Source organism: Melospiza melodia, chromosome 2, assembly GCF_035770615.1.
Source record: "Melospiza melodia melodia isolate bMelMel2 chromosome 2, bMelMel2.pri, whole genome shotgun sequence".
Lineage (NCBI taxonomy): Eukaryota > Metazoa > Chordata > Aves > Passeriformes > Passerellidae > Melospiza > Melospiza melodia.
Window position 1 is genome coordinate 120,166,729 of NC_086195.1, and position 26,315 is coordinate 120,193,043.

Consider the following 26,315-nt stretch of genomic DNA (forward strand, 5'->3'; position numbering starts at 1 on the left):
CAGAGGCTCCCATGCAACTGTTTATTTTCTTTCTGCTGCTATATCTGTTTGTAAAACTCAGCTCATGGGAATTACATTAAAACTTTCAGGTTCTCCAAATCTTTCTCTCCTGTTATTCTGTTCCAAAAGAAATCTTGTTAATGCGAATCCTGAGCACTCCAAAACTATGCAAGTAAAACAGGTTTGCAAGTCTAGCCCACTGACTTATAGACCATTTCTTATAATTGTGGGATTGTAACTGACAATTTTGGGATATCTGGTGTCACAGGTTTGGATACCACTAGGTGTAAGTGGTATCCATAAATAGTATCCCAGGTTAGGCTCTCCAAACTTGCACAGGTGTTTGCCTTAAACAAGTAGCTTAAGGGGAATGTGAGAATTGTCTTTTCTTACCTTGCCTTGAGCACTCTGTCTGAAAATTTAATGTTGCTACATATCTAACCCTTAATTTACTTGCAGTTACTGAAAGTTTGCTGAATATGCACTGCCAAACCTGATCTAGACACCAATTTTTTTTTTTGATGATTTACACATCATTTTTATGCGGTGGATTCAGTGACTGAGCAACTGGCTTACTTCTCCTGCCAGCACAGGCACTCACTACTCCACAACACTTGTGTGTGCACCATCTTTCCACTCAGATGTGCTATACTCAAACCATTTGAGTATACCTGGAATGCCAGGTGAGTCACCTGGCATTGACAAAGATATGAATAGTTTATTCTAAGAGGTGATGTGCTTTGGCAAGAGAAAGGAACAAATACTGCTGCTTCTCCTCCAATCTGTGTAAACAAGTTGGAGGGCCATCTAGAGGAAAAATGAAGCCTGAACAGCATTTCAGCTCCTGGAGGCCTGGGATGAACCAGAGACCTACAAAACAGAGATTGCAGTGGTTGGCAGGCCAGTGGCTAAAAACCCAGCAATTCACTTTTTGGAGTATCCCCTGCAAGGAGCCCTTGGATGGATGAAGCTCAGTTTATAGGAATATTGCACAGTAATAAAATGTCCTCCTCATCCCACTTCAGCATTCCCAACGCACAGAAAAAGGATGTTTGTTCATTCCAGCTTCCCCTTTAAGTTAACCCAAGTGTAAGCAAACAAAGAAACAAACAAAAAAAAAAACATACAGTAAATTGAAATTAGGAGGGATTTTTAAATTTGTCTTGTGTTTTTTTTTTCTCTTATCATTTTGTACTTGTCCCTTATCAACAATGGAGCAGACTTTGCAAAAAAAAAAAAAAAAGACCAAACAAAACCAAAACAGACCAATTTTTTCTTTTCCCCATGCACTAACTAAAACCTTGTTGTGTCTATATTCCAAGAGCTGAGAAACCCAGGAAATCCCTGCTAAGTTTGAAGTAGCATCAGAAGAGTAGACAGCAGGATTAGCGGAGGGTTTGTGGCTTCACACAGTGCCAGTACCAGGTCATGGGCTGAACTAGCACTCACATAGTGCCTCAGGGGCTGAAAAGGGCTCCCAATTAACCGGACACTTCAAAGAGCAATTGCAAACATACTGCAAATGGGAGAAGGAAAGATGAAAACACAGCAGCACACACAATCAGCGAGGTTCGGGTAAAATGGCTTACACTTCTTGGTCTTCATGGAATTTGCCATGGCAGCATCTGAGTTGTGGGACTAGGTACTTTCCCAAAAAATGCCCCAGTACTGTCCTGACCTGACCTTATATCAAGACTAGATGTTTATACTCTATGCCTATTTTCTGTGACAACAAGAAACATGCTGGCAGGTATGGAGGGCTTGCTTTTGTACTCAGTATGATCCCACCTTGGGATATCACAGGATCAGGACCAAGGGTCCCTCCATAAAATACACCTGTGCTACAGGTTAGACACAGCCTGGAGTGATCTGTGGATTCCCATATCCAAAGGGTCTGCTCTTAAATCCCAACCTAAAACCATGCAGTAAAGACTCATGTCACACCTAGCAGCAATTTTTTTTTTTATTATGCGTTTTTTAAATCTCTGCATTGATTCACTACATTTGTTCACTTGTGATTTCAGACTAAATCTTTCAATCTAAATTATCTTCTCTTCTGTATTTCTTGTCTATCCATCATGACCCATAACTGTATCTTTCTCCAGAAAGCGCAGAGCGTAAACCACAGAGCCAGAGATTGGCATTTCCAGTCCTCGCTGGTAAGACCTACCCTACCACGAGGGAATAGGAAAATCCACAGAGGCAAACGTGCGTTGCAGCACACCGCTGCCAGGCCGTGTGCGGAGGTGGCAGTGCCGAATGTTTTCCATCGGAAATTTCATTTTTCTGGTTCCCACCTGTGGGGCTGTCCCAGGCACCACGGCCGCCACCAGCAGCGCCGGCGCACCAGACAGACGTGAGGAGCGGGGAGATGCTGTGCTGTGGCTTCCAGGCTCAGCACGGGGATGGGTATCAACGTGGCACACGGATTCAGGCAGAACGTGGAGTTTCGCCCTGAGTCAGCCGGTAGAAACTCCCACCAGCTGTGCTGGGGCACCGTGGATAAAGGCCCGCGCGCAGCGCCGACGCTTCAGCGGGAATTTTCTCTTTCCCCGCTCGAACCTCTTTCCCCGTCCCACACGCAACTCAGAGTCAAAAGCCGCCGCTAAGTGCGCTGCCGGCTGTGCTCGGCGGGCCGGGGCAGCCTGAGCGCGGAAGGGCCGCTCCCGTCTCCCGCTGCCCCGGCCCGGCCCGCGGCACGGCGGCCCCCGCATCCCCCGCGCCCGGCGCGGGAGAGGCCCGCGGGAGGAGGGCTCGGGCCCCCGCCTGCCCACGTCCCCTCCCCGGCCAGCAGGAGGAGGAGAAAGCGAGAGAGGTCCCGACAGAGCGGCTGGGAGCGGGTTCGAGAGAGCCCTCCTCCCCCCGCCCGCCCCCGGAGGGGAAGAGGAAAGGAGAGCCGTGGCGGGCGGCGGACGATGATAACTTAGGGCCGTGCCTGCCGTGGGAGCTGCCCGCCTTGCCCGGGTAGGACACCGGGGCGGCAGCGATGTCCCAGGGCACGGCAGGAGGAGAGGGAGCGCCCCAGGTGCTGCCGGAGGGGAAGGAGAGGCAGAGGAAGAGGAGGCGGAGGAAGAAGAAGGAGAGTAAGACGCGGCTGGTGCGCTCCAGCCTGCTGTTACCTGAGGCCGAGCCGGAGAAGTCCAAGGGGACTGTCCTGGCCTGCAACCGGCTCAAGACCACCAAGTACACGGCATTGTCCTTCCTGCCCAAGAACCTCTTCGAGCAGTTCCACCGCCTGGCCAACGTCTACTTTGTGTTCATCGCCCTCCTCAACTTCGTGCCGGCCGTCAATGCCTTCCAGCCGGAGCTGGCCTTGGCCCCCGTGCTCTTCATCTTGGCGGTCACCGCCATCAAGGACCTGTGGGAGGACTACAGCCGCTACCGCTCCGACAAGGAGATCAACCACATGGAGTGCCTGGTGTACAGCAGGTGAGGCAGACAGGGTGCGGGCAGGGCTCGGCGGCACACAGCGCCGGGGTCCCGTCTGGCGCCAGCTCTCAGAGGGCCCTGGGCAGCTCCATTGTGGAGGCCTTTCGTTTCCACTTTAAGTGCAAAGAAGCTCCCAGTTCTCGTGGAACTGGTGTCTCCCAACTCTTAACTCAGAACTGCGGGAGTTCATGCAGTCCTGTACCTACAGGTGGACGTGAATCCGCTCTGACTGGTGGGGTCTGGCAGTAAATCACTTTATGCAAACACTTCCCAGTGTGTGCAGTAAATTACACTCGTGTATAGTTTCAGGCATTAATTTCACTATAATAACATTAGAACTCATGCAGTCTGCTATTAAATCTTCAATGAGTGAAGGAAGGATGGAGGCCAGAGGCTTCTGAATTTTCATTTAGGTGTGTGAGATTTCATGACATGAAATTAGTAAACCCAAACTTTGCCTTTCTAAAGAATGAGCCAGTCTTTCCATTGAACGTTTACTTCTAAGCGAATGTTTTTTATATATCATCTCAAGTGTCATCATTCACTGTGACTGCTATTTCCCAGTGCTTCTGATGGAGCATTAGGTCATTTATGTCCCTCAGAATTAGTTTTTTTAATGATCAGGGCAATACATTTAGAGCACTGCCTTACTGTTTGTAAATCAGACTGAAATGATGTTTGCATCAACATTTATGTGCTTAGAAGCCAGCTTTACAAAACTTTTGTTTTGCTTTCATCCAAGTGCCAGTCATCTCCTAGTAGTCTAAGGCTAAGGTTTCCTGGGGAAAGAGAGAAGAATATATTTTCTGAGAAAGCAGATTCAGTTTCATTTCTGATGCTTCTAAGTCTAAAAGAAATTAAACACGTGCCAAGAAACTTACACTCAGATTCCACAGACTGCCTGGGAGGGTCTTCTGGGCTGACGTAAGCATGAGACAGAGAACAACTCTCCTATTGCAAGAAAGGCATGAGAAAAAAAAATACACTGAAAAAGAACTCAGAAAAGGCTGCTTTTCTGACATCAGCAGACTCAGCTTGTTATTTCACAAACTGGTATCATGTAAGAAATTTCACCCAGGGATATTCCTCCACCAGTAGATATGCATGCCTGAAGACATAAGTAAAATGGCCTTATTTCTGTAAACTAAACCAAAACCAACCCAGTCAAGTCACACATGTAGTTGCTGCCAACCTGTGCCTTTGCCTAGTGCCTTGCTTGTCTGTAGAACTCTGAACACTTCTGGTGTTGAGGAAGATTGATTGCAGAAGGTCTTGTAAGGGGCTATTTATGCAGAAGGTAGAACAGTGATAATAAGGATGGTTAATCTAACCTTTTCCAAACTAAATCAGCTTAGAAATGAGCTCTTGTGTTTCCTAGGTTGAAAAGCACTAAGTGCCCAGTGCAGAAGATGTTTAAAATATTAACAAACACCAGTACTGGGATATTAGTTCTGGAATGTTTTTCCCTCAGCGATTTTCCAATCCCTCTCTGCTGCCAAAAAGTAGACGTGACTATGAGAAGAGGTGTACCTTTGATGTTAACATCACTTGAGGTCTTTTGTGAGTCCCAGCTAAGTGCACTACCCTTTGTCATGCTTGTGCTTTTACAGAGTAAGCCAGAATTGTTCCTTTTACTGCAGAGTTCAGATTGCTGCTGAGAGACACTTACACAGATTAATTTGGGAGTGGTTTTCCTTTGCATTGGCATCAAAGGCCCATGTCGGCCAAATCCCTGTGGGGCAGCAAACATGGAAGTGTGAGAGCTCTGTCACCTCTTCAGACGCAGCTTTCTGGCTGGATGCAGAGCTGAATGTTGTGTGTGCTTACAGCCTTGCAACAGAAGCATGGTCCCCAGCAGCAGCTCACCCATTTTCACCTTCCAGCAGTCCCTAGGGAAGCTTCCCTCCCACAACTAAAAAATACAGTCAAAACATGCGGTTAAAGTAATTTGCTCACATGTTTTTAATCTGCCCACTTTTTATTCTTTTGTAGCTTTTTATAAACTTCACCAAGTCACCTTTTTAAACACCCTCCAGCTCCAGTGAGCGAGATGAGACTAGAAACTTGCTACTTCTGCAGATAAGAGCTAAGATTCTTGCAAACTCGTGTGACGGGGTACCAAGATTGAGAGATTTGTATCAAGGTCATTGAAGTTGCTGGGCGTGAGTTCAGAAAAGCTGTTTTCTTAGAGAGGTGTCATGCCAGGAGAAGCACAAGGGATTGATCCTGATATTTACTTTGTTTCCATAGTCTCTTTGTTTCTGGAAGAATGTTGAAGCGTGTCACGTAAGGAAGTAATAAATGACAGCTTTCTCATCAGATGGATTTAATGCTGATCCCTTATCAGTTTTACTACCAGACTGTCTCTCCCTCCCCCTACTTGCCACTTCCTTGTGGTTGGGGCAGACTTTGATGCAAATGCTGTCTTCAACAGAAATGCTGCTGTGGGTTAATGAACACTGCTGCAGTCCTGTGTTGCCCTAGCACTGTCAGGGAGCAGTAGCTCTTGCTGGTCAGCTGTTCATAGCTTGGAAAGAGGCCTTCTACAAGATGGGATGTGTCTGAGTTCTAGGACTCTGCTGTGATGGACTCCCTTTCCTGCCAGCCTTCCATACAGCTGCTAGAGCCCCCTCAAATACAGACTACAGCGTTCAGATGCACTGCAGCAAAATAACATTGAATTACAAGTCAGCAAATGGAGACAGGGACTTTGGCTTCAGCAGTAGAGAAAAGCCCTCTGCTTCATGTTCCATGTTGTTTAGTCATCAAGTAAAGATTCAGGTTGGATACTGTGTGTTCTGCCATGTATCCTTTTTATGTATAATCCATACATGCTTTCCTGGCTGCTGAAGTACCTGTCCTGTGTTAGATACAGGCAGCTTTTAGTGATGCAAAAGCTACAGGACAGAGAGAATGCAGGGATAGGCAGAGCCTAGGGCAGCTCATCAGGAGGAGGTTCTACTTGACTCCAGCAGTGTCCGCTGCCTGGTGCTCTGGCACAGCCTGCACAGGCAGACCATGTCAAGAACTGGTCTGCTGGAAAATACTGTTCCCTACTCTGACTGCTTGACAGCTGGCCTTCTTCCTCCTGCCTGCCCCGTGGACTCAGATGACCCGTTCTCATACAGCCACTGCAGAATCAATGACTCCGTGGCTCAGAGTTGGCAACACTTATGAGACAGCAAAACAGCAAAAGATGATGCAACCTAAAGTAAGAAATTGACGAGCAGTGCAGCTTGTTTTGACAGAAAGAAGACGTTTTCAGTTAGGAATCCTGGATGTTGTGGAGAGTGGAAAATAGCTCAGAAGATTGTTGCTTTCTAGAGTCAGATGGAAAGGGAAAAGACCTGATTCTTTGAATAAATTGAAAGAAGCTATTGAGTTTGAATTGGCAGCTTATGTCGAGGAGTGAAACACACAGGAGAATTGCAGACTTGTGTTGCTCTGTGATGGACTTTGCAGTCTGTCTATAAGAGCAGGCAGACTTTTGAGGAAGGTTTCTTAGCCAGGAGGAGCTAATAAGACCTCTTTCCAGAGACCTTTAGGGTGCCTCTCTCATATGGCGATACAGAGGAAATGAGGCACTTACTTTAGGAGGATGGCTTCACAGGTCACCTAGAATTTCAGTTCTATACAGGTGCTTAAGCTAGGAATGCTGGATGACAGCCAGAACTCTTAGTTGATTTAAATGGAGGGAAGTTACAAAGGCATTAGGGCCTAGCCTGCAGAAAATTGTTTTTGCAAACCTTTGATTACCTTAGTCTCCTCTCTTTGTTCCTCTTCCTCATTTCTGTCACCCATGGATTTAGTTGAAGACTGGAGATTACAAATTTGCAATCCTAACAGTGAAATGTGTGTTACTATCTTGGACTAGGGAGGATGGAAGGGGGATGTTTTCTTTGCAATTATGTCCTCCAGTGCTCACCAGCTCTCACTGGAGTTGTGCATGGCACATGTAAATGTCTACTGTTAAATATTTGCTAGAACTGAATTTGTCACTGGGGCAGAAGCTTTGATTTCAGTGTGCTGTTACAAAATATGGTATATGTTTACATGACATGTAAATAGAAGATGAATAGTGGTAACTGCAATCACAACAAATAATGGCACTTGTCCATCATGGAATTATATTTTATTGCTGTCTCAGGGCTGTGGTGGTGAGATAATCTCTGCTAACATTTTTCTATGAGCCATATGTTCAAAACCAAAGGGTTTTGCTTTTTAAATCTATTCTTTAACTCTTGCTGTGTCCATCAGAGTACTGCTAAAGAGTGTGATTCTTCTACATACTGATCAGAGTGATAACTGTTTCTTGTATCAACCTGTAACTTAGAAAATCCATGAAAAATTGCAGTTTATGACCGGATACTTGTCACCCCTGAGGTGTGGAAAAAGTTTAATGGGGCATTCAGACAGCTGTCAAAGCAGGCTGTTTTACATAAAATATTAATTTTTTTCTGCAAAACTGAAGGGGCGGAGAGCAGAGAGTTTGATGTGGGCAACATTTCCTATAATTTCAAAAATACAGTCCCTTCTTCCCTTTGCCAACCAGCTGTGAAAGCAATTCCAGCCTTGGAGGAAAAGGATACAGTAGTATTACCAAATCCTCACGAATGCACAGTAGATCCCACTCGGGGCCTCAAAAATAGCCAGATGATGACTTGCTTGCAAGCACTTCACTCTAAGGTGCCTCATTTTGTTAGCAACACCAGTCAAATTAGGTTGTATCTCCTACTACTACTGTAGTCAAGAGCAGGTTCTTGTCCCTAAATGTGCTGGCAGATAAGACATTTCTCAGTAGAGGAAGCAACTTTGTCCCCTGTCAAAAACACAAATGTCACTACATGTGATTCAAAAGGAAACTACCTGGGATTACTCAGTTTCCTTTGTGAGTGAATTTGGTGTACAAAGAGCTGAAAGCAGGAAGTAGTGGCCTGAATCTGAACACTGACTTGAGTGTTCCTTCCTTGAGTTTCAGAAAGATGCATCTCCGTTCATCTTACTGTGTCTTTGTGCTTCACTACTTCAGTTTGAGCTAGGATGGCAGTGAATAAACTCAGTGAGCAATGTAGTAGAGGCTCCTCTGTTAGACTGATAGGGAGCAGTTTTATTCTGCAGTAGAGTTTATCCAAGTAGCAAGGGATGTCTGTGCTAATCTTCAGAGATGTAGCCAGCTGGAATGCACAAGAGAACCCATCTCTCTGTCCAACTGTATGTATGCAGTTTATTTGCTGTTCAGTGTAGGGTAAATTTTCTAAGTGCCTGAGCTTCCTTATTGGAAAAGAGAAATGCTTGACTCTTGTTGCTAAGCTCTTTCATTTGTATTGGATGTCATGAAAGCTGTTGTAGGCTGTTTCACATGCCTCTGGCTGACTGCCAAAGAAGATGCTGTTAATCTCCCTTGAAAGACCTGGTGATGTCCCCAAATAAATTTTTGTTGTTACATGCTGCCTCTCCGGAAAGACACCATAATCTCTTGTGCTAAGCAGACCACAGCTCAGAATTATAGGTGGCCACCTTGTGTGCAGATCTCCTTGCTGTTGTGTGTCTTTATTAACTTGAGATCATGATTATTGTTAGAGGTGGCCAAAGAATAGCAGCTCTATTTGATTCTGTCAGAGTGCATTTCCAAAGAGAGTACACAAGAGAAAAGAATTGCCTGTAGGGTTAAACTCTGCCTGGTATTGTGATTCCACCTTCCATGTGTCATGTAGTCAGCAGAACTGAAAACCAGAACTGAAACCCTTGACAGCCATGCAAAAATTAATATTTATGGAACTGCTTGCTAGCTAGCATGGCATAACTCAGCCAGGACATTCCTCTCACAAGCACATCAATCCTCCAGAAGTAATAGAGAAAGGAAGGTCCCTGTCACTGGGCAGGACTTTTACAGGTACCTGCTCCAGGCTTACACAACCCTCATGGTTGCTTACCTTGACACAGCACCAGGAGAAGTCCAAGTGCTGCATCTTCCTGCTGTGTAATCCAGCATGCTTCTAATTTGTGGGGTACTTACTCTGTGCAAGAGCAGTCTCAGGGATATCTCTCCTGTTTCCCCACAGCACCAGGCCTTCTGGGAATGTGGTGCTTTTGCATATGGACACAGTAAGGTCAATGCAACTGAGAAGTCAAATGCACAGCTTCAGGATTGCATCCAGTTTGCAGGATTTATGCTGTGCAGGCTTGGTTTTAGCAATTGCATATATTGAAAGCAATTAAGTACATGAAAAGCAGAACAATTTCTTTCACTTCACTTAGTTGTGGAGGTGAACCAGTTTCCATGGCTTACCTTCAGCCTTAGTGTTCTTACTTTGGGAGTTGTCACTAATGTGGCTGTGGTAGCAGCCAGTCATGTTTGTACCCAGAAGAGATCCACAGCAGGAACTTGATTTGTACCCACCAGCACTGCCTCACTCTGTGTCACCAGAATGTGGAAGCAAGACAGATTCTCCATGCAGTGAACCAGGGAGAGTGCATTTCAGTGAATGGCATAAAGTGAGGAGCCTGCTAAAAACCGGGACAGTTGCCTCTCATGGGTAAATTTGGTAGTTGTGGGCAGAAGCTTCCTCTGTTGCACATCAAGCACAAAAGTTGACTCACTGCCAAAATTCAGCCACAATGAAAGCATACTTGTGAAAGATGCTAGCTTATAGCTTCTCCTAAGCAGGTGCTAGTGGTGGTGTGCAGGGGAGAAGAAATGCAAAGGAGGAGCATGAATAGCCCTAACATTGAGATCAACTGAGATAATGTACGTTTCCAAGTATATCTTTGATTCTGAAAAATCCGATAAAGCAAACCTCAGATTTAGTTGGAAATGACCTGTATGTTTCTAAGCTAATTGGTTTTATCTTTGCTGTCTGTACAGGAAGTGGGAGTGAGGGGGCTTCAAAGAGCTTACAGTGCCTGTCAGACGTGAGCTGAGAGGAGCATCTTTCTCTTTTTTACTCTTTCAAGAATGCAGATACCCAGCCTGTCCATAACAGGCTAGCCACCCAGCTAATAGAGTGTTCTGTCCTGTGAGCTGCTGGGGATAATCTACCCCTTTGGAGCTGTCAAACTACCATCTAGTTCTTTGCTCCAGCAGGAGCAGTATTTTAACTATTTTGGAACAGTTGCAGGTGAACATCTCTGCCATGGTTAGCCCACATCCTGGGCCGGTTAAAGGACAGTCCTGAACTGGCAAGGCACGTGTTTTCAAGGGTAGGAAACATCTTCCATCTCCAGTGCTGTTTTGTCTGACCACAATTTCTCAAGAGTGACAAGTAGGCCACTCTTCAGTTCAGTGGCCAACATTTGCATCATGCCCAGTCATTTTATAAACCCAGACTCTGCTGGAGATTTATTTCGATAGGCATGGAGGTCACTTGTTTTGTTTTTATCTTCTGGTTGTCTGGAAATAGAGACCTACTTCAAGGAAGATTTTAACTCCTTGACTGATAACTGACTTCAGTTCTTACATGTTTGTGCTGTCACATCAACACTGAGTGTGTGAACACTATTGCAGAATATTTGGTATTTCTGTATTTTCCATGGAGGTTTTAGTTTTGACTTTTTGACTAAAAAGAGAAAGTCCACTCTGAAGTGACAGTTTTTGTAAGCAGAGGTCTTTTATCTTCGTGTATTATCTTATGCTTCATGGGCTTTTTCTGGGTCTCACAGCCATATACCTATATCCTCAGCTCCTGTCTGTTCACCTTCCCACCTTCCAGTAGCAACATGAATATGCCTGTTTGGGCCATGTTAGCTGATTTTGTGTGTTCACTAGCAAGTCACTGGGAAGGTTGTTGTGAAATCTGTCAAAATATTGATGCCAACACAGGAAGGTCAGAACAGCAATCACCTTAATATATCTGTGAGTATGTTCTGAATATCTAGACATGGAATAAGATGCCTCAGAATATTTGCCAGTGAAGAAATTTTGAAATTTTAGCAGGCAGGTTATCAGCCAAACACTTAGATATGCAGAAAGTTCATTAACTATGTTAGAAAGATGTAACCTGTTTTGGCTGAAAGTAGATTATAAGAAATCAAGTATAATCCTCCTAAGTTTGATCCCGCAGTTGTAGTGCATTATTTTTGCATTGGCCTACACTTATATTTGGAGGTTTGGATGATTCTTGTATTTTCTTTTCCTCTCTTTTTAGGATTCCCGTGTTCTCATTGTCAGCTTCTCCTTGTTCTGCTTCTCTCTGCTGTATAACTGTAGAGCTGTGAAGCTAAAGCCTGATCTTACACCCTTTACCAGAATAAAGACATATATTGGTTTTATCTGCATGTTTGAGAGCATGTAGATCTTTCTTCCTTCATAGTCCTAGGTTCCAGTTTTATCAGAGAAGCATGGACTGGCATACCTATATCCCAACAGAGCCACTGATTTGCATCTTAACTCTTCTGCAAATGCCAGTAGTTGCTTTCCCAGTAAACAGTAGTGAGCCAATGATTGTAGCTCCCTTGCAAGAAGCCCTCTTAAGTGCTAATGAGGTTCTCTCTTACCTGACAAGGGTCTTTCCTAAAGGAATTTGTAATATTCTTTCTGGAACATGAGGTGAGATTTATGTCATGTGTCTTTCAGCTTAAAGATACAGGTCCCGTCTGACCACATCATCTACACTTGTGCCAAAATCCGTGGAGAGCACAGAATGGTTTCAGGGAGGAAGGGGAAATTTTTCCAGCTTATTTGAGACACTTACCTTAGGTAAGTTTGAATCAAGAGGTTCTTACCACACTCCAGTGGTGATACAGGTGAAGCTGAACTCGATGGTCACTTACAGAGCTAAGTTTAGGTGAGATGAATCCCATTAGTAAACTTAGAGGGAATAGATTTTGCTTCCTCTCAATTAACACTGCCTACGATTTTTTGACTGTAGAAGAGTAAGTAGCTTATCCTACTCAATATACTTAATTATTTATTTAAGAACTATTATTTGAGAGTCACAGGTATGGGTAAGTTCACTTGTCAGGTGAAGGGGCTAACCAAATATCCACTGTTTCATCTCCTGCCACGTTCTGCCTTCAGCAATAGCCATTCACTTATTGTTCGTACCCATAAAATGTGTCACAGTGTTGAGAAACAATATAAGATTAGATGTTGTCAATGAATAATTTTCTTCTCTGAATGACCGATTATATTTGCATTTCTGCAATGTTTGGAGTTTTTCAGACTGTCCTCACAATGTAGGGAATCTTGGTATTTTGGGGATCTTACTTGTTCTTTAACTTGTAAAATGCAGAGAGGTGTTGTGTTTGACATAATCATGGATGCTACAAGAATGAAAGTGGGGCTTCATTGTCAGGTGTCTCATAAATATCAGATAAGGCTTTTGGGTTTGCCCAGTAGGTTCAGATATTCAGACTTGCAGGTGATGTTGCTAGGTGATCAGGGGTTCAATCAGAGGGATCAATGGCGAAATTATTCTGCTAATTTTGAGTACTGCTGCTTTACCTGTGGTTACCAATTTCTATGCTGGAATTTCAGTCTCCATCTTTATAGGAGCACAGGCTCCTGCAGACATACCCTGGAGCCATATAAGAGGTGCAGTGGCATAAGACATCATGCTGCTGTTTGCTATCTTCAGTCCTGAAGTCTGTTCATCTAATTGCAGCATTTGACACTCTGCTCTTCCTGATCCTTTTCGGCTTAAATATCCTGAATCCTATCAGGTTTTTCTTACATATATCCCTCATTTATTTTCAGTGTAGTTCCCTGCGTGTCTGCTTTTTTTTGGATCCTGGCTGTGTGGAAGCTCTTCTTGCTGTCAGATCCTGTGGGAGCTTCTTAAATTCAGGCTCAACAGAAAAGCCTGAAGGCAGCCATCAGTCTAGCAGTGCTGATGTTCAATCTGCTACATCCAGGTTCCAAGAGTCCAATTTAAAGTCTGTAATAGACTTTTAGGGACTGAACAATCCATGACATATCTTCAGTTTGAGGAATACCACTGTAGACTGATATCTGCCACAAAAGTGTGTGTGAGACCAGTAAGAGCAATCTGCACAGAACATTGCGCTGCAGGACACCCAGACTGACAGTGTATCTCTCCATGCAGAGCTAACAAAGCTAGCTCTGAAATGTAGTCTAGCTTGGAAACCCAACGACCTGTGGATTTTTTTTGTATTTGCAAAGTGTTTGGTTGTTAGTGTGGTTTTTATTTTGTTGGTTTTGTGTGTGTGTATTTGTTTTTTCTTCCAGTTAATAAAAAGTAGAAATTATTTAATACCCCAGTTTCAAAACTGTTGAAGAATCAGCCTGATCTTTACCAATTTCACTAAAGATAAAACTAATGAGAAAACTTATGTCCAAAATACTTATATCCTTTTAAACAGCAGTACTGAAGAAGAATCTAGAATGATTAATAGTGTTTTTGAAGCACATGCAGTCTTTAACTTTTAAAGCCTTTGCTCTGCATTTAAGTGTAAGATTTTCCTAAAATTCCCTATGGTTGTTCTAAATTCAATCCTCCTTGGAATGCAGGGAGCAGAAAAGGGGGAGAGTTCCTGAGTTTATTTTCAATGGCATTTGGTTTGGCTCGGAGGATTTTTATAATGCTAATTTGGTCTTTCCATATTAATTCATGTTCTTCCTCTGCTGCTCCTAAATTGGAAACTTTCCATTTTACATCTGGCAGTCTTGTCCTTAGTTGTTTAACCTTTATGCTTTATCACTAGAAATAGCTGTTTTGTGCATGGAATTCAGCCTCTTAGTCATAATAACATTCCCTTCAGCTCTCCTATCTGGCAACTTCTAGAAAGATTTTCAAGTTTGAGTGGGTTTTTTTTTGTTTTGATTTGGTTTTTTAACCACTATTTGCATTTGCAGAAAGCATGCCTGAGTTGGCAGTGCTGCACCCTAGCAAAAAGTTTCAAGCAAGAAAACTACAAGGCATACTCTTTACCACTGGTAGGAAGTGTAGAAAGACAGCCAAATGTAGACACAGAAGTGGTCAAGACCTGTGATCCATGGTCCCTGCTAGTTGAGCAGTATTCATATTAGATGCAAACCTGATTGATGAGCACTTGGGAGCACAGTTTTTGTTTTTCCAGTTACTGAGCATACATCCCATATGCCCAAGATATATTTGGGATATGTCCTCATTGATGTCTAACTTCTTTCTGACTGTACTCATGAGCTCCAGTTAGATTCCACAGCAGTTCATCCACCAAGAGCATAGACAATATGAAAACACAGTCTGTGTAGGAGAGGTTCTCAGTCAATGTTTTCTGTAACTTTTATTACTGTGCTGTAATTACTTTACACCTTTGCATGGTTAATGGCAGCTCTTAAGGCAATATGCAGTATGCACCAGATATGTAGAAAGCTTTGTCTTTGCATCTCTTTGTCCAAGTCTAACTCAAATAAGAGGCAAAACCCAGAAGAAGAGGTTTGTCAAGTTCTTTTAAGTGTGACTTCTTACACAGCTGGTTACATGAGTGCTAGTTCTTAAGACTGTCAGCTGTGAAAGGTGTGTTTCTGCAGCACACATTGAGCACGAATCACAGCTGTCCCAGCTGGTGCATCTCAACACCCTCAGAGCCCCATGCAGAGGTGCTTGCTGCTCTGGAAGCAATTTGGGTCATTACTGCTGTCCTGTCTCTTAGCAGGGTTTGTCAGCTCAAACACAGCCAAGTTCACATGACTAACATTTTCTGTGTGTGGATGGGGCACAGCTGGTGGGGACAACCCTGCGCCCTCCTCTAATTTATTGTCCTTAGACTGATAAAACCCAGCAAGAAAAAATTGCTCAGTAAATGCATATACACATTACATGACTGCTTAATTTAGAGAGGGTTATTTCAATTTAACTGTGAGCAAATGGATAGCAAACCATGTATCTGGCAGTTAATGCAGCACTATTTCCTTAATAACTTTAGATCAGAAAGTAAATTTTATGAAATAAAATCATGTCAAACAGTCCTTTTCTTTTTAAGACACGCACAGATAATAAGTGTGATTTGCTACATCAGCACATACCAAATTACCAGGAGACTGATGATTAAGGGTTGAAAAGCAAATGAAACAAGCTGGCTATAAGCTTAAGATATTCAAGTGAAGCAGATGTAAGCAAGTGCTACTGCAAGTTGTTATCCTTATATCATATTTCTGCCATCTTAATTCATTTTTACTGAGAACTTAAGTGGAAAAGTTGCTGTTAAATTCTTAGGAATGCAGCACAACATTCTTAGGAGTTTTATGAAGCTTCAAAAAAGTCGGCTGTTCATGTCACAGCAGCGTAGGCAATGTTCCAGATAATGTTTACCCTGCAAGAAGTCTGCAGGAGAACTCTATTTGAGCCATGAGTTTTCACCTGGCTTTCAGAAATAAGACACTGTTTGCAAGTCAGGCCTTCCTTATGATTTGCAGGATCACGTTCCATGGCCTTAAACATCACTGGCTTTTATACTTGGTGTCTGTGTGCATCTGTCTCTATTGTAGGGGCAGTCCCTGGTGGTTAGTGTGGGGAACTCAGAGGCGCATTCATTCCACCCTGCAGGTCTGCATGGGTGCTGCAGCAGGCTGCTGTGTTGGTGTGCACAGAATGCCTCTGATGAGATCTCTGAGCTGCTCAGCAAGCACTGACAGCCAGCATGAGGCAAGGAACGCCTTGGCACAGTCACACTGCTTGGAGAGGAAAGCTCGTGGCACAGCCCTTGGTTCAAAAGTCTCCAGCTGGAGTTTCAGGATTGTTTTGCACCTCAGAAGACTCTCTGAGCCTGGTTTACATACACCAAGCAAGTAGAAATATTGAGGTTACAATGTTTACAGCTGTATATGGCGCTGTGAAATCAACAGTCCTTGGACTGAGAAAGTATTAAAAATATGATTGGAAGTTTAATAAGTCTTTAAATGGATATAAGTGTAGTCATAGTTTTTTCTCTGTAAGGAAGCAGAGGGTGTTTTTTAAACATCAGTCGGGTGCTTTACAACTGGGTAGGTACAAGAGAAAATGGCCAGGGTGACAGTTTTGCTGTCTTGTCAAGAGAAAATGTGGCTTCACACATAGCAAGTTAGCAGTTTGTATGCCGGGACAGCTGTATTTGTGCATAGCTGCGCTGTATCAGGAGTCTCTGAGCAATAGACAGCAAACAGCCATGATAAAATAGCAGAGGTAGGTCTTTTTCCACAGGCCTTCAGTGTCCAGAAACTGATGGCTGAAATAACCAGTGTTTTCATGGTATTGAACATAGGCAACACACAACAGCCAAGAAATTGGAAATCCAATATTTTTGTCATATCCTGGGATTATTCTTTGGGCAGCTCAAACATTTGGTCCTGGTTTTACATTTCCAAGAGAGGCACTTTACTTCTGAAGTTGTGTTTTGAACTCTCCTGGCGCAGAGAGGGCTGATGGCTAACAAAGAGATCACTCTGCAGGGGTGGTACGGGCAGTCCTTAATTCAACCTGCTAGGAGAAGGAAGGACAGAGCCAAACTTCATGCATCAGTAGCACTGACTCTGTCTCCTGTTTCAAGTTATTAAAATAACACTTCAGTGGTTTTTTAAAAGGCATTTTCCTAAATGCTCTCTAATGCCCATAACAACTTTAGATGCTAGGAAGTAAATACTTTTTTGCTACCGGTAGGTTTGTTTTGTTTTGTTTTTCTACCACTTGGCAAGCACTGGTATTTAGGGGGTTTTGTATTTTGTTTTGGTTATTCTTCTACAATATTTTGGATGAACTAGGAATTAGCTTTCCTACCAACACCTTGCAGATACACACACACAAAATACTTTAACTTGCCAAAACAAGTTATTTTTTGCATCAGAATCCTTGAGTTTATTTTCTGCTTACATGTTTTCACAAACAGAATGCTTGTTCCCAGCTGCTGTGGGAAGAACAAGACATTGTATCTGCAAGATTGAAAAACCAGTGGCTTTTTAGTTAGTACTGTAGAGATCAGCTATGGAAGTTGAAGAAAAATATGCAAAATTTGATTATTACAAGGCCCCTTAAGGCCGATGTTAAGATAAACTAAAAGCTAAGGAAAAGACAAATGTGGTTCCAGCCTCTAATATCAGTAAAAGTAATTCTTAATGCTTTATATCTGGGTCTTGAAATGAGCCCTGGGAGTAAACTAGGGCTCTGGGGGTTTGATTTACATCCAACCCTTGATTTCTTTTTTGATGGACACTTTTCTATATCATGACAAATTACTTTCACCGCACAAGCACGTTAATTCTCCTTGCAGCAAGGTGGGAACATCACCTGTATGCAAAAATGAGAGGTCCCAAGGCAAGCTACATCCTCCCCCCAAGTTTGAGCTTCAAGGGCATCAGTGAATGAAGATGTGCTTACTGTTTCCTTCCTGTTACCCAGAACACTTTTAAGTAACACATTTGTGCAAGAAATGTGTTCCCTCCTGCCCCTTTTTTCCTTTTCTTGTTTAGTCTGTCTTGCTGAATTGCTGAAAGGTTTGGCAATCATTTTTGGAAAGGGGACAGTGTTGAATCTTAAAGACACTTAAAGGGAGTTACCAGGTCTCCACTTGGGTCTTCAAAAGGCAAGTTGTATGACCCTTCCTGTGTGTTCCTGTGTGTCAAAGTCATAGTCCTCAAAATGGGAAAACTGTGATTTATTTCATAGAGTTTTTGCAGTTTGAGGCAGGACTTTTAAAAGAGGTCTTTGTTGTGATTTGATTTCCCTTAAAGCTGAATAAGAGTTCAGAGTTTTGACTTTCTCATTTCAGCAATATTCAAATCCTCTATCTTATGTGAAAATGTCTGTTTTTTTTTTTTTTTTTTTTTTTTTTTTTTTTTTTATTTTTGGGTTGTGATTTGATTTCACAACCATTTCAAATGGAGTAGCAAATAGGTTATGGGAAAATTACAGTTTCAGTTATAAAGAAATCTGTATCTACCATCTGTAAGGGCCAGATGAGTACCAACACTACTGTGGTAAATGGATTATCATTATTGTACTTCTCCCACAATCCTCAGGGAAACTCTGAAATAAAAAAAAAATTAAAAAGTCATTGTCAGGCAACCCAGAAAAAAAGGGTGGGCATTTAGTTAAGACAAAGCAAAACATTTGGAGGTGCCATGTGCAGAAATAATCACTTTAGAAATGCCTCTTTACTGAAGAAATGTTACTGCACAATAACAGTTGCCAGCTGGTAGAGATGGAACACTTTGGAAGTGGAGGTGCAATTCAGAATAAAAACGTACGTACAGTAACAAATTACAGGCAGAAAGAGAGAATATTTCAAGTTCTCCATCATGTTCCTTAGCTACAAATAATCCTGTGAAATATTTGTTCCAAAGGTCAAATAAAAAAAGACTTGAAAGCAAAAAGGGTAATACTGAAACTGTCTCTAGAATGTTTATTCTGAAAATATTTCAGGAGTTGAGAAACTTTTCTCATGCAATTGTCTTACAGGTTTTAACTCTAGGTAATGAGGAGTTCTGCAAACACCCAGGCATGTGGATCACTTATGCCTGAAAACAAGGGGGAGGGGTTTTGGAAAGCTTGTTTGAAGAAGGTGCTGATAAGTGAGGGAAACGCTAAGCCAAATTCAGTGTTCACTTACCTCCCCTAGGGTTGGACTGTGCGACAGTTTAAACTCCAAGATTGGATTAGACATTAAGGAGAGATTCTTTAAGGGTGGTGAGTGACTGGAACAGGTTGCCCAGAGCAGCTGTGGGTGCCCCATCTGTGGAAGTGTTCAAGGCCAGGTTGGATGGGGCTTTAGGCAACCTGGTTCTGTTGAAGGCATCCCTTCCCACAGTTGAGAGGTTGGACTAGACCGTCATTGAAGATCCCTTCCAGTCTAAACCATTCTCTAATTATATGCAGCAAAATAAATGACTTGAACGTGAATATCTGCTCAGAGGGAAAGCTGAGATTCTCAGAAAGGGTGAGATTAAAGGATAAATTAGCCTCTGTATCCACCAGCCAAACTTTGTTTATACTGTTGAGGTTGCTTGGTGTTCTCTGAAACCACCTAGATCAACCTGAGATTTCTCTTGCAAGTCCTAAACCATTTGGATATTAGGCACCCAGTCCCACTAAACTTGTAGTCCTTCACACTGTCCTGGGCAAAAAGATGGTCATCTCCAGAGAGCTGTTGGTCCTATCCATCTTCTGCTAAGAAGAATCACCCACCAAAGGTGCCATCTGATATGGAGACATCTAAGCAAGTAGGGCAGATGAGCTCCCTCACATCTGGACAGCTCGAATAAGGTGGAATGAAAACCTTGTGTCACCAGGGGGGTAGATGTGGATGTGCATAAAGGTGGTCTTAACAGGAGAATATTTTACCTTTATACTGATGATTAGAATATTGAATCATACTAACAGCCCATGCCCTGTTTGTTGTAAATATCAAACTTTGTTACCAGTCATCTATTTATCCTAAATATTAACAAGTTTAAGGCCTAATTAGTGCCATTCTATCACTTTATACAAGCTGGGATGTACAGATCTTCTCAATTAGCTGCAAGTATCACTGAGATGCTTTGTAGTACTAAATCCTGTGCTCCATTAGAGGCCAAATTTTGTCAATACTCTTGTATTTTTGTTAGTGTACCTGCTGTTTTTCTAGAAGTTGTCATGCTTCATTTTTCACTGGATTGACCTCACTTTTCCTATCAAGTGTGATTGACGCTAGCAAGCCGAGCAGCAAGTGCAGACCCAGCCTGGATCAACATGGTGCCCAGGGAGGCCTCCAATGTCAGCCTGATGTTACTAGTGGATGGAACCTTTCTTGTTGTGTACCTCTGCCACCATTCTCATTGAAGAAACAGAGGCTTTCAAAAGCCATGAGCACATCTGAGTCCTACCAGTCCTGTAGAGTGGCTTTGGACTGTAGCAGTGCAGGTATAGAAGCTCTCACATGCTGGGGCTCAGCAGTGTTTTTGTCTGTTCCTTTTCCCAGCTCTGACAGTCGGCCTGTGTGCTCTTGGAATCTCCTGAAATGCACCCAGCAGTAATTTTCCACCTGCATCTACACAAATCCCAGGAGATGCGGGAGGCATTACACACAGGTTCTGTGAAAGATAAAAACAAGCTTGTTATCAGTAGCCTTGAAGTGCTGGATCTGTACTTCACGAGAAAAATGCTTGCACATAAAAAATAAGAGAAATCACAAACACCTCTGCTACCACTTATGCCAAGTAAGAGAGTAAATTTCCTGCTGTCTTCCATTTGGGACTGCAACTACTTCCAGTTTGGGGGCTGAACACTGCAAAGACTATGAGACAGTCACCTTATTTGATCCTATCCAGTTCAGCTATTTTGATTCATCTCAGCTAAGTTGCTGCCCCAGCACCCTTTTATGCAATTTTGGAACATTGCAAATATAACAAGTGGATAGAATCTCATTTAGTGCATTCTACTGGGAAAAAAAACCCCTGTACTCAATTATTTCTGTTATCACACCTAAAGCTGTCATGCCATTGTTTATTTCCAGATAGGGCAGTGTTGAACAAAAGGGGTTTTTGGAGTTTTTTCAGGGTGAGAAGCTGTAAGTTTATTCTGTAAATGCAACCTACGCTGACTTGCACATTTTCTTTAAGGAGGGCTGTGTGGCATGCCTCAAGTAGAGAGATCTTTACTCAACAGGTAAGGGTGATGAGTAAAGCCTCTTTACTCCAGATAGTACTTAATTGCTTTCTCTTGGGAAAAAAAAAGCGCCAAACAAATAAACAGAAAATGGAAGTGTTCCAACTATCTGTATAAGTTTCGTTTTCACACTGTGCTTCAATCTCATTACAATTTTTGAGGGATAATATTGGTAGTCAGACATTCCTTGGATGGGAAGTGATTAGAGTGCGAATTGCTGTAGAAAAGCACTATTTCCAGTAATAACACAGCAGGTGTTTTGAAAGAAAGCTGCTTTAACCTTTCAGATTGCAGACGCATCCCAGTAATTCTAAGAATCACAATCAACAAATGCCTAATTTCACTACTGTTTTCCTAATTAAGAAGGAAAGTTGTGTAAGGAACCTGAATTTTAAAGACATTCTCCTACAAATTAAGAGTTTCCTATTTCTGATCTGTCACTAGAAATAGTCATTTACATGTAGTTTCAAGACCTCGATGATGGAGCATAGCATATTGATGGGCACACCAGGTACAAAAACCTATGTTTTGATCAAAGTCAAAAAAATATAAAGGCAGTACACCATGGAAAACAGATTACAGTTAGTGATATCAAGATAATTGTTGTCTGATAATTATATTGTCTTCAAGACATGGGATGCAACTTTTAAAAAAGATTTCTGCATCATTTGCTGCTTGATGCGGAAAATTTTATCTTAAAGATTACAACTGAATGCAAATCCTTTTGAAGTTATCCTGTTGGTACAATTAAAAACTTGCACATTGTTTTCTGTCTGAACTTCATTTAGATTTAGTTCTTAACCAGTGCACCTTGTTCTTTCCTTGCCTCACCACTTCCCTCAGAAAGCCCTGCGCTGAATAGCTCTTAACAAGTTTTGATTAGGTCAATTCTTGTCCTTAATTAATTAATTAAATTGACCCATGATATAGAAACTTGGCATTATCTCCATTATGCACAAGGTCAAGGTGTAGCTAGGTTTGCCTCCTACATAGCTTCGCATTATCTGTTGAGATTACAAAGCAAAGTTCTTCACTTAACTGTTAATCGATTCTTGACAACCCAAATTATGAATAATTCCAAAAGAATCTAGAGGCTTGTCCTCCTTGGACAGAATAGCACAAGTCTCAGTGTTCCTAATGAATGCAGGATTAGATTCCTGTTTTTGCATTGTAAAACCATAAGAATGAGGAGAAATGCAAACAGTTAAGTTAAATTATTCTATTTGTCATGTTTTAAGACCACAGATTACACATTACTTTGCACATGTTCTGGTTTTCACTGCTATATTTTGCCTAATAGCCAGTCATCTATTAATGTAGGGGAAAATTTGCAGTGTCAGACATTGTGCAAGATATTCTGAGCACATTCCCACCCATCCTAGTGTAGGGGTTAATTCAGAGATTTTTGCTTGACAGAAGTCTGAATGCAGCAGAGATCTGCTCCAAAGCACACAGAAATCATTGTGAAAAACCTCAGTGACATCAGTTAGTTTGGGATAAAGCACTGGAATTTCCTGAAAGGAAAATAAATGGCAAATATTTCTAATTGTAAGTAATTTTAAAGCAGACCACTTTGTTCTCTAAAATCACTTTTAAGAAGCTGTTAGAGACCAATAACATGTATAATTTGATTAGTTTGATGTCTAGGATATTTTTTTTTCCTGCTTATTCTTTTTAGTTGATGGAAAAACAAAAATTATCTTACAAGCTTACTCCTGATTGATCACAGATAAATTAAAGAGCTTTGATGTGGCCAGCAAAGCATACTTACTGATCTAATAACAAATAAAAATGTTTTTGGAAAAAAAGCTCTTGGGCGTATACTGAAATTACATGTTTGTTTTTCTCCCCTCTTTTGAATAATAAAAAAATCAGACTTTTTTTCTTTTTTAGGAATGTTTCCTCAAGCTGATTGTTCTGCTTCAGCTATGCACACACTCTATAGCAGAAGGGATAAACAAGTACAGCTTTGTACTTGTTCCAGAACAAGAAAACCTACATTCAAAACTCTTTTCATAAAAACCACTGAGATCTTAACCTAAGGTTGCTCTTGCTTGGCTTTTCTGGCATGTAAGGCTTTCTCATACCAGGTCTATTTGCTCTTATAATTCCAAGTTTTAAGGAAGAATAGATAGAGATTAGTAGATTCTCTTGTTTTGTTGTTCCTAAAATTCAAGGGTAAGTGATCAAATTTACATTCCTCAAGTTTTTGTTAGGCTTTTTACTGTAGAGGGAGGAGCTGTGAATTGCAGCAATGTCTGATGATAAGTTCCTTTTAGCTGAGCATTTTAAAATTGTTGGTGCTCAGCTTTATATCGGAAAATGAAGTACTGTAAAGACATGGGTGTCAGTGCCTTACTGAGCTCAGTAAGGACAGAAACTTGCCTGCCAGTAGAAGCCCAGGGCTGTCTAGGGTTCCCTGTAACGTCAGGGTCTCCATTTTCAGAAACTGTTACTGTGTGACTGAGATGGCATGCCATGTCATGTGGCTCATGGCACCCTGTCCAACAACCTCCTTCGTGAGTGCACCACACTCTGCCTTGAAGTGCCTGTGCACCCACTGCCCTCCTGTACCATCCCCCAGTCCTCAGAAATCCCATTCTTTCCAGCCTTAGTTTTTTCATGGACACTTCTATACTTGGTCTTATCCAAGGATTTACCCCCCTTGTGGTTAAACACCCATTTGCTTCCTCTCAAACTTACTCTGATGGGAGTCATGAAGCAACTCACTTGGCTTTGTTTTCTTCCCCAAGAAATCCAAACATAGTGTAAAAGAAAGGTTTCTTTGGTTTACTTTTAGATAATTTTAAAAAGTTAAAATGAAACCAGAAGCTTTCTAATGAACACAAAAGGATCACTAAAAAACTTGAAGTTGTTCCTCTCTCTGGATGAAGGTCAGGTTCATTCAAGGCCAGGTTTGATGGGGCCCTGAGCAACCTGATTTAATGAATGGCATCCCTGCCCATGGCAGGGGGCTTGGAATGAGATGATCTGCAAGGTTCCTTCCAACCCCAGTCATTCTGTGATTCTACGAGGAAACAAAATCATTAGGAAACAGCAATTTGAAGCAAAAACTATTGTAAACCAGAAAAGCATCCAACTTGTGAAAATGACAATTTGTCTGCCACCAGGTGTCTTTAAGATTCACAGTGTACTGTGAAAGAGCCTTCTCTTGAATTTTTCATTCTAAGGTAATCATTGTTTTTCTTCTCTGATAATTTCATGCCTCTCCTCTGGACTCTCTAATGCTAATTTTTTGCTGGCCTTCTTTCTCCCCCTACTCCCTGGGCCCTGTGTATATACAGCAGGGCCTTCTATCCTCAAAATATTCCTTCTCTACCTGTCTTTGACACAACAGCTTTTGGAGCACTGGGCTTTGGAAGAATAAGGCCTCTCTAATATTCAATTTGTAGTAAATTATCAGCTGGTTTTGAAAATGCAAACTGCTGTTTTCCAGTGTTTAAGTTCCATTTAGAAAATTTTGGGTTTAATTTGATCAGTTGTCATTTTTGTTGGGGAAATAACTTATCTGTGTGCTGAATGAACAGTGGCTGGTTTTATTGAAAACTAGAAGCCCAAGTGGGTTTTTTTGTTATTTTGGTGTTCCTTTTTTAATACCCTGAAGCCATCTAGTTAATTTCTGTTGTGAGTGACTCCAGAACTCCTAATGAAAACCAGAAAAGAAAGAAGTTTTTGGGAGACTCATAAACCTAATATTAGTTTGGAAGGAGTAAATATTTATCCAGGCAGAAGGAGATGACTTATTTAAAGACTGACCTAATTTATTATTTAGGAAAACCACCTTTCTGTATCCACCCTGCAGCCAAGAATTGTCCTTTTTTTTCTTTTCTCTAGGGAATATTTTAGTTTAAGAAATGAGCCACACAGCCCAGAATATACTGGCAGGGGCAGTCTCCCAGAATGGAACTACTCATTAAACTCATTTATCCTCCTAACAGAGCATTCTGAGTGTGTTAACAGTGCATTAGGGACAAAGCTGGATCACTGAAAGGTCACAGCTCTCAAAGCCAGTAGGTGTAGTGGAAGTCACTGTGGTCAGGGTTGGGTTTGTACTAACAGTTTCAGAGATGCTTGTCCATGACAGACATCTTCCTTTTGCAGTTCTGTTCAACACCTCACTTCTGAGCTACGTGCCAAGTAAACCTCCAGAAAGTAACTCTTGGAGAATGTGGAGGGGTCATGGGGGTTGTTTTTGTTTTCCTCATGTCATACTCAGTTAAGGTAAAATAATAGATGAGGCAGGGTATCATAAACATGGTAGAGTTTCTTATTTGAGGCAGATAGTCTGGTTTTCTTTGTAGGGTTCTTTTTTAATCCTGTGCAGAGTGGTAACAATAAGGAGCATTCCTTATTTGCTGGTAGTAATTGAGGTGTTGGATAGTTTGTGGTCCTAGCTTAGTGAGCAGTGGGCAGGCCACCATAATTACTGGAAACTGTGATCCTTTCTCAGCCAAAAGGGCTTGCACAGGCTGGAAGAAAGAATTGCTTGCCTCCAGCAGACACATCCTCAGTGACAGAGAGTGGAGGACAGCAGTGTGGTTACACATCCTGTTCCAGTTTCAGCTGAGTGCTGCAGGTCTGGTTGCCCCCAGGACCCCCTCGCACTCCCTCAGCTGCTCAATTTAGCAGCTCTTAAAGTTTCTTCCTAGCATAGTTCAGTCAAAATGATCCAGAAGAACTCCAGCACTTCTGACAGTGGAATTGTATTTTGTTTCTAACTGACCTGACCTAAGAAGCAGCAGTTGTTCCAGAAATTGAAGTGATGATCAGTCACATCTTACAGGAAGGCAGTGGTGAGCTGTCTGTGGTAAGCTGCAGAGGGTAACCATTGAACTTGCCCCAGCTGTACTCAGAGCAGGCAAAGCACTGTACTTCTAAAGCAGCACAGGGCAAACATGAAAAGTAAGTTTCTATCAACATATGTGGGTGTTGTGCTGCTTGGGCACAGTAGCAGTCCTGGTCTTGTAGCCCCAGTCTAATGGTTAATATTTGTGTATTTGCTGCCCAGATGCAGCAGATGGTCCTCTGAATGGATTTCCATTCTTTTGCTCTTTTTTTGCCTCTTTGCACCACACTTAAAATGCCTTCCCTCTTTCACTTGACAGCTCCAGTATTTGTAAGGTTATCACACCTCTGCAAATGATTTGAATGCACTGTACAACATACTGAGTTATTTTTATATTTCCTAATAAAGATCATGCTGTGTTTGTGTTCTCTGAACTCTGCCCAGATTCTCATCCCTTTCATTCCAGGGACTGCTGAGGTCCCTGGCAATATTTCAAACTGCAGAGCAGTCAGAGGAATAGAAATCCC

General features: G+C 42.2%; 1 protein-coding gene across 1 annotated transcript in view; it reads left to right on the forward strand.

Moving 5' to 3' along the window:
* The first annotated feature begins 2,791 nt into the window (after positions 1 to 2,791).
* ATP10A (ATPase phospholipid transporting 10A (putative)) overlaps positions 2,792 to 26,315 on the forward strand; it is a 109,893-nt gene continuing 86,369 nt past the window's right edge. The window contains exon 1 of the mRNA XM_063149734.1: positions 2,792 to 3,429. Coding sequence (XP_063005804.1) covers positions 2,987 to 3,429 — 443 coding nt within the window. The 5' untranslated portion in view covers positions 2,792 to 2,986. The remainder of the gene's footprint in view (positions 3,430 to 26,315) is intronic.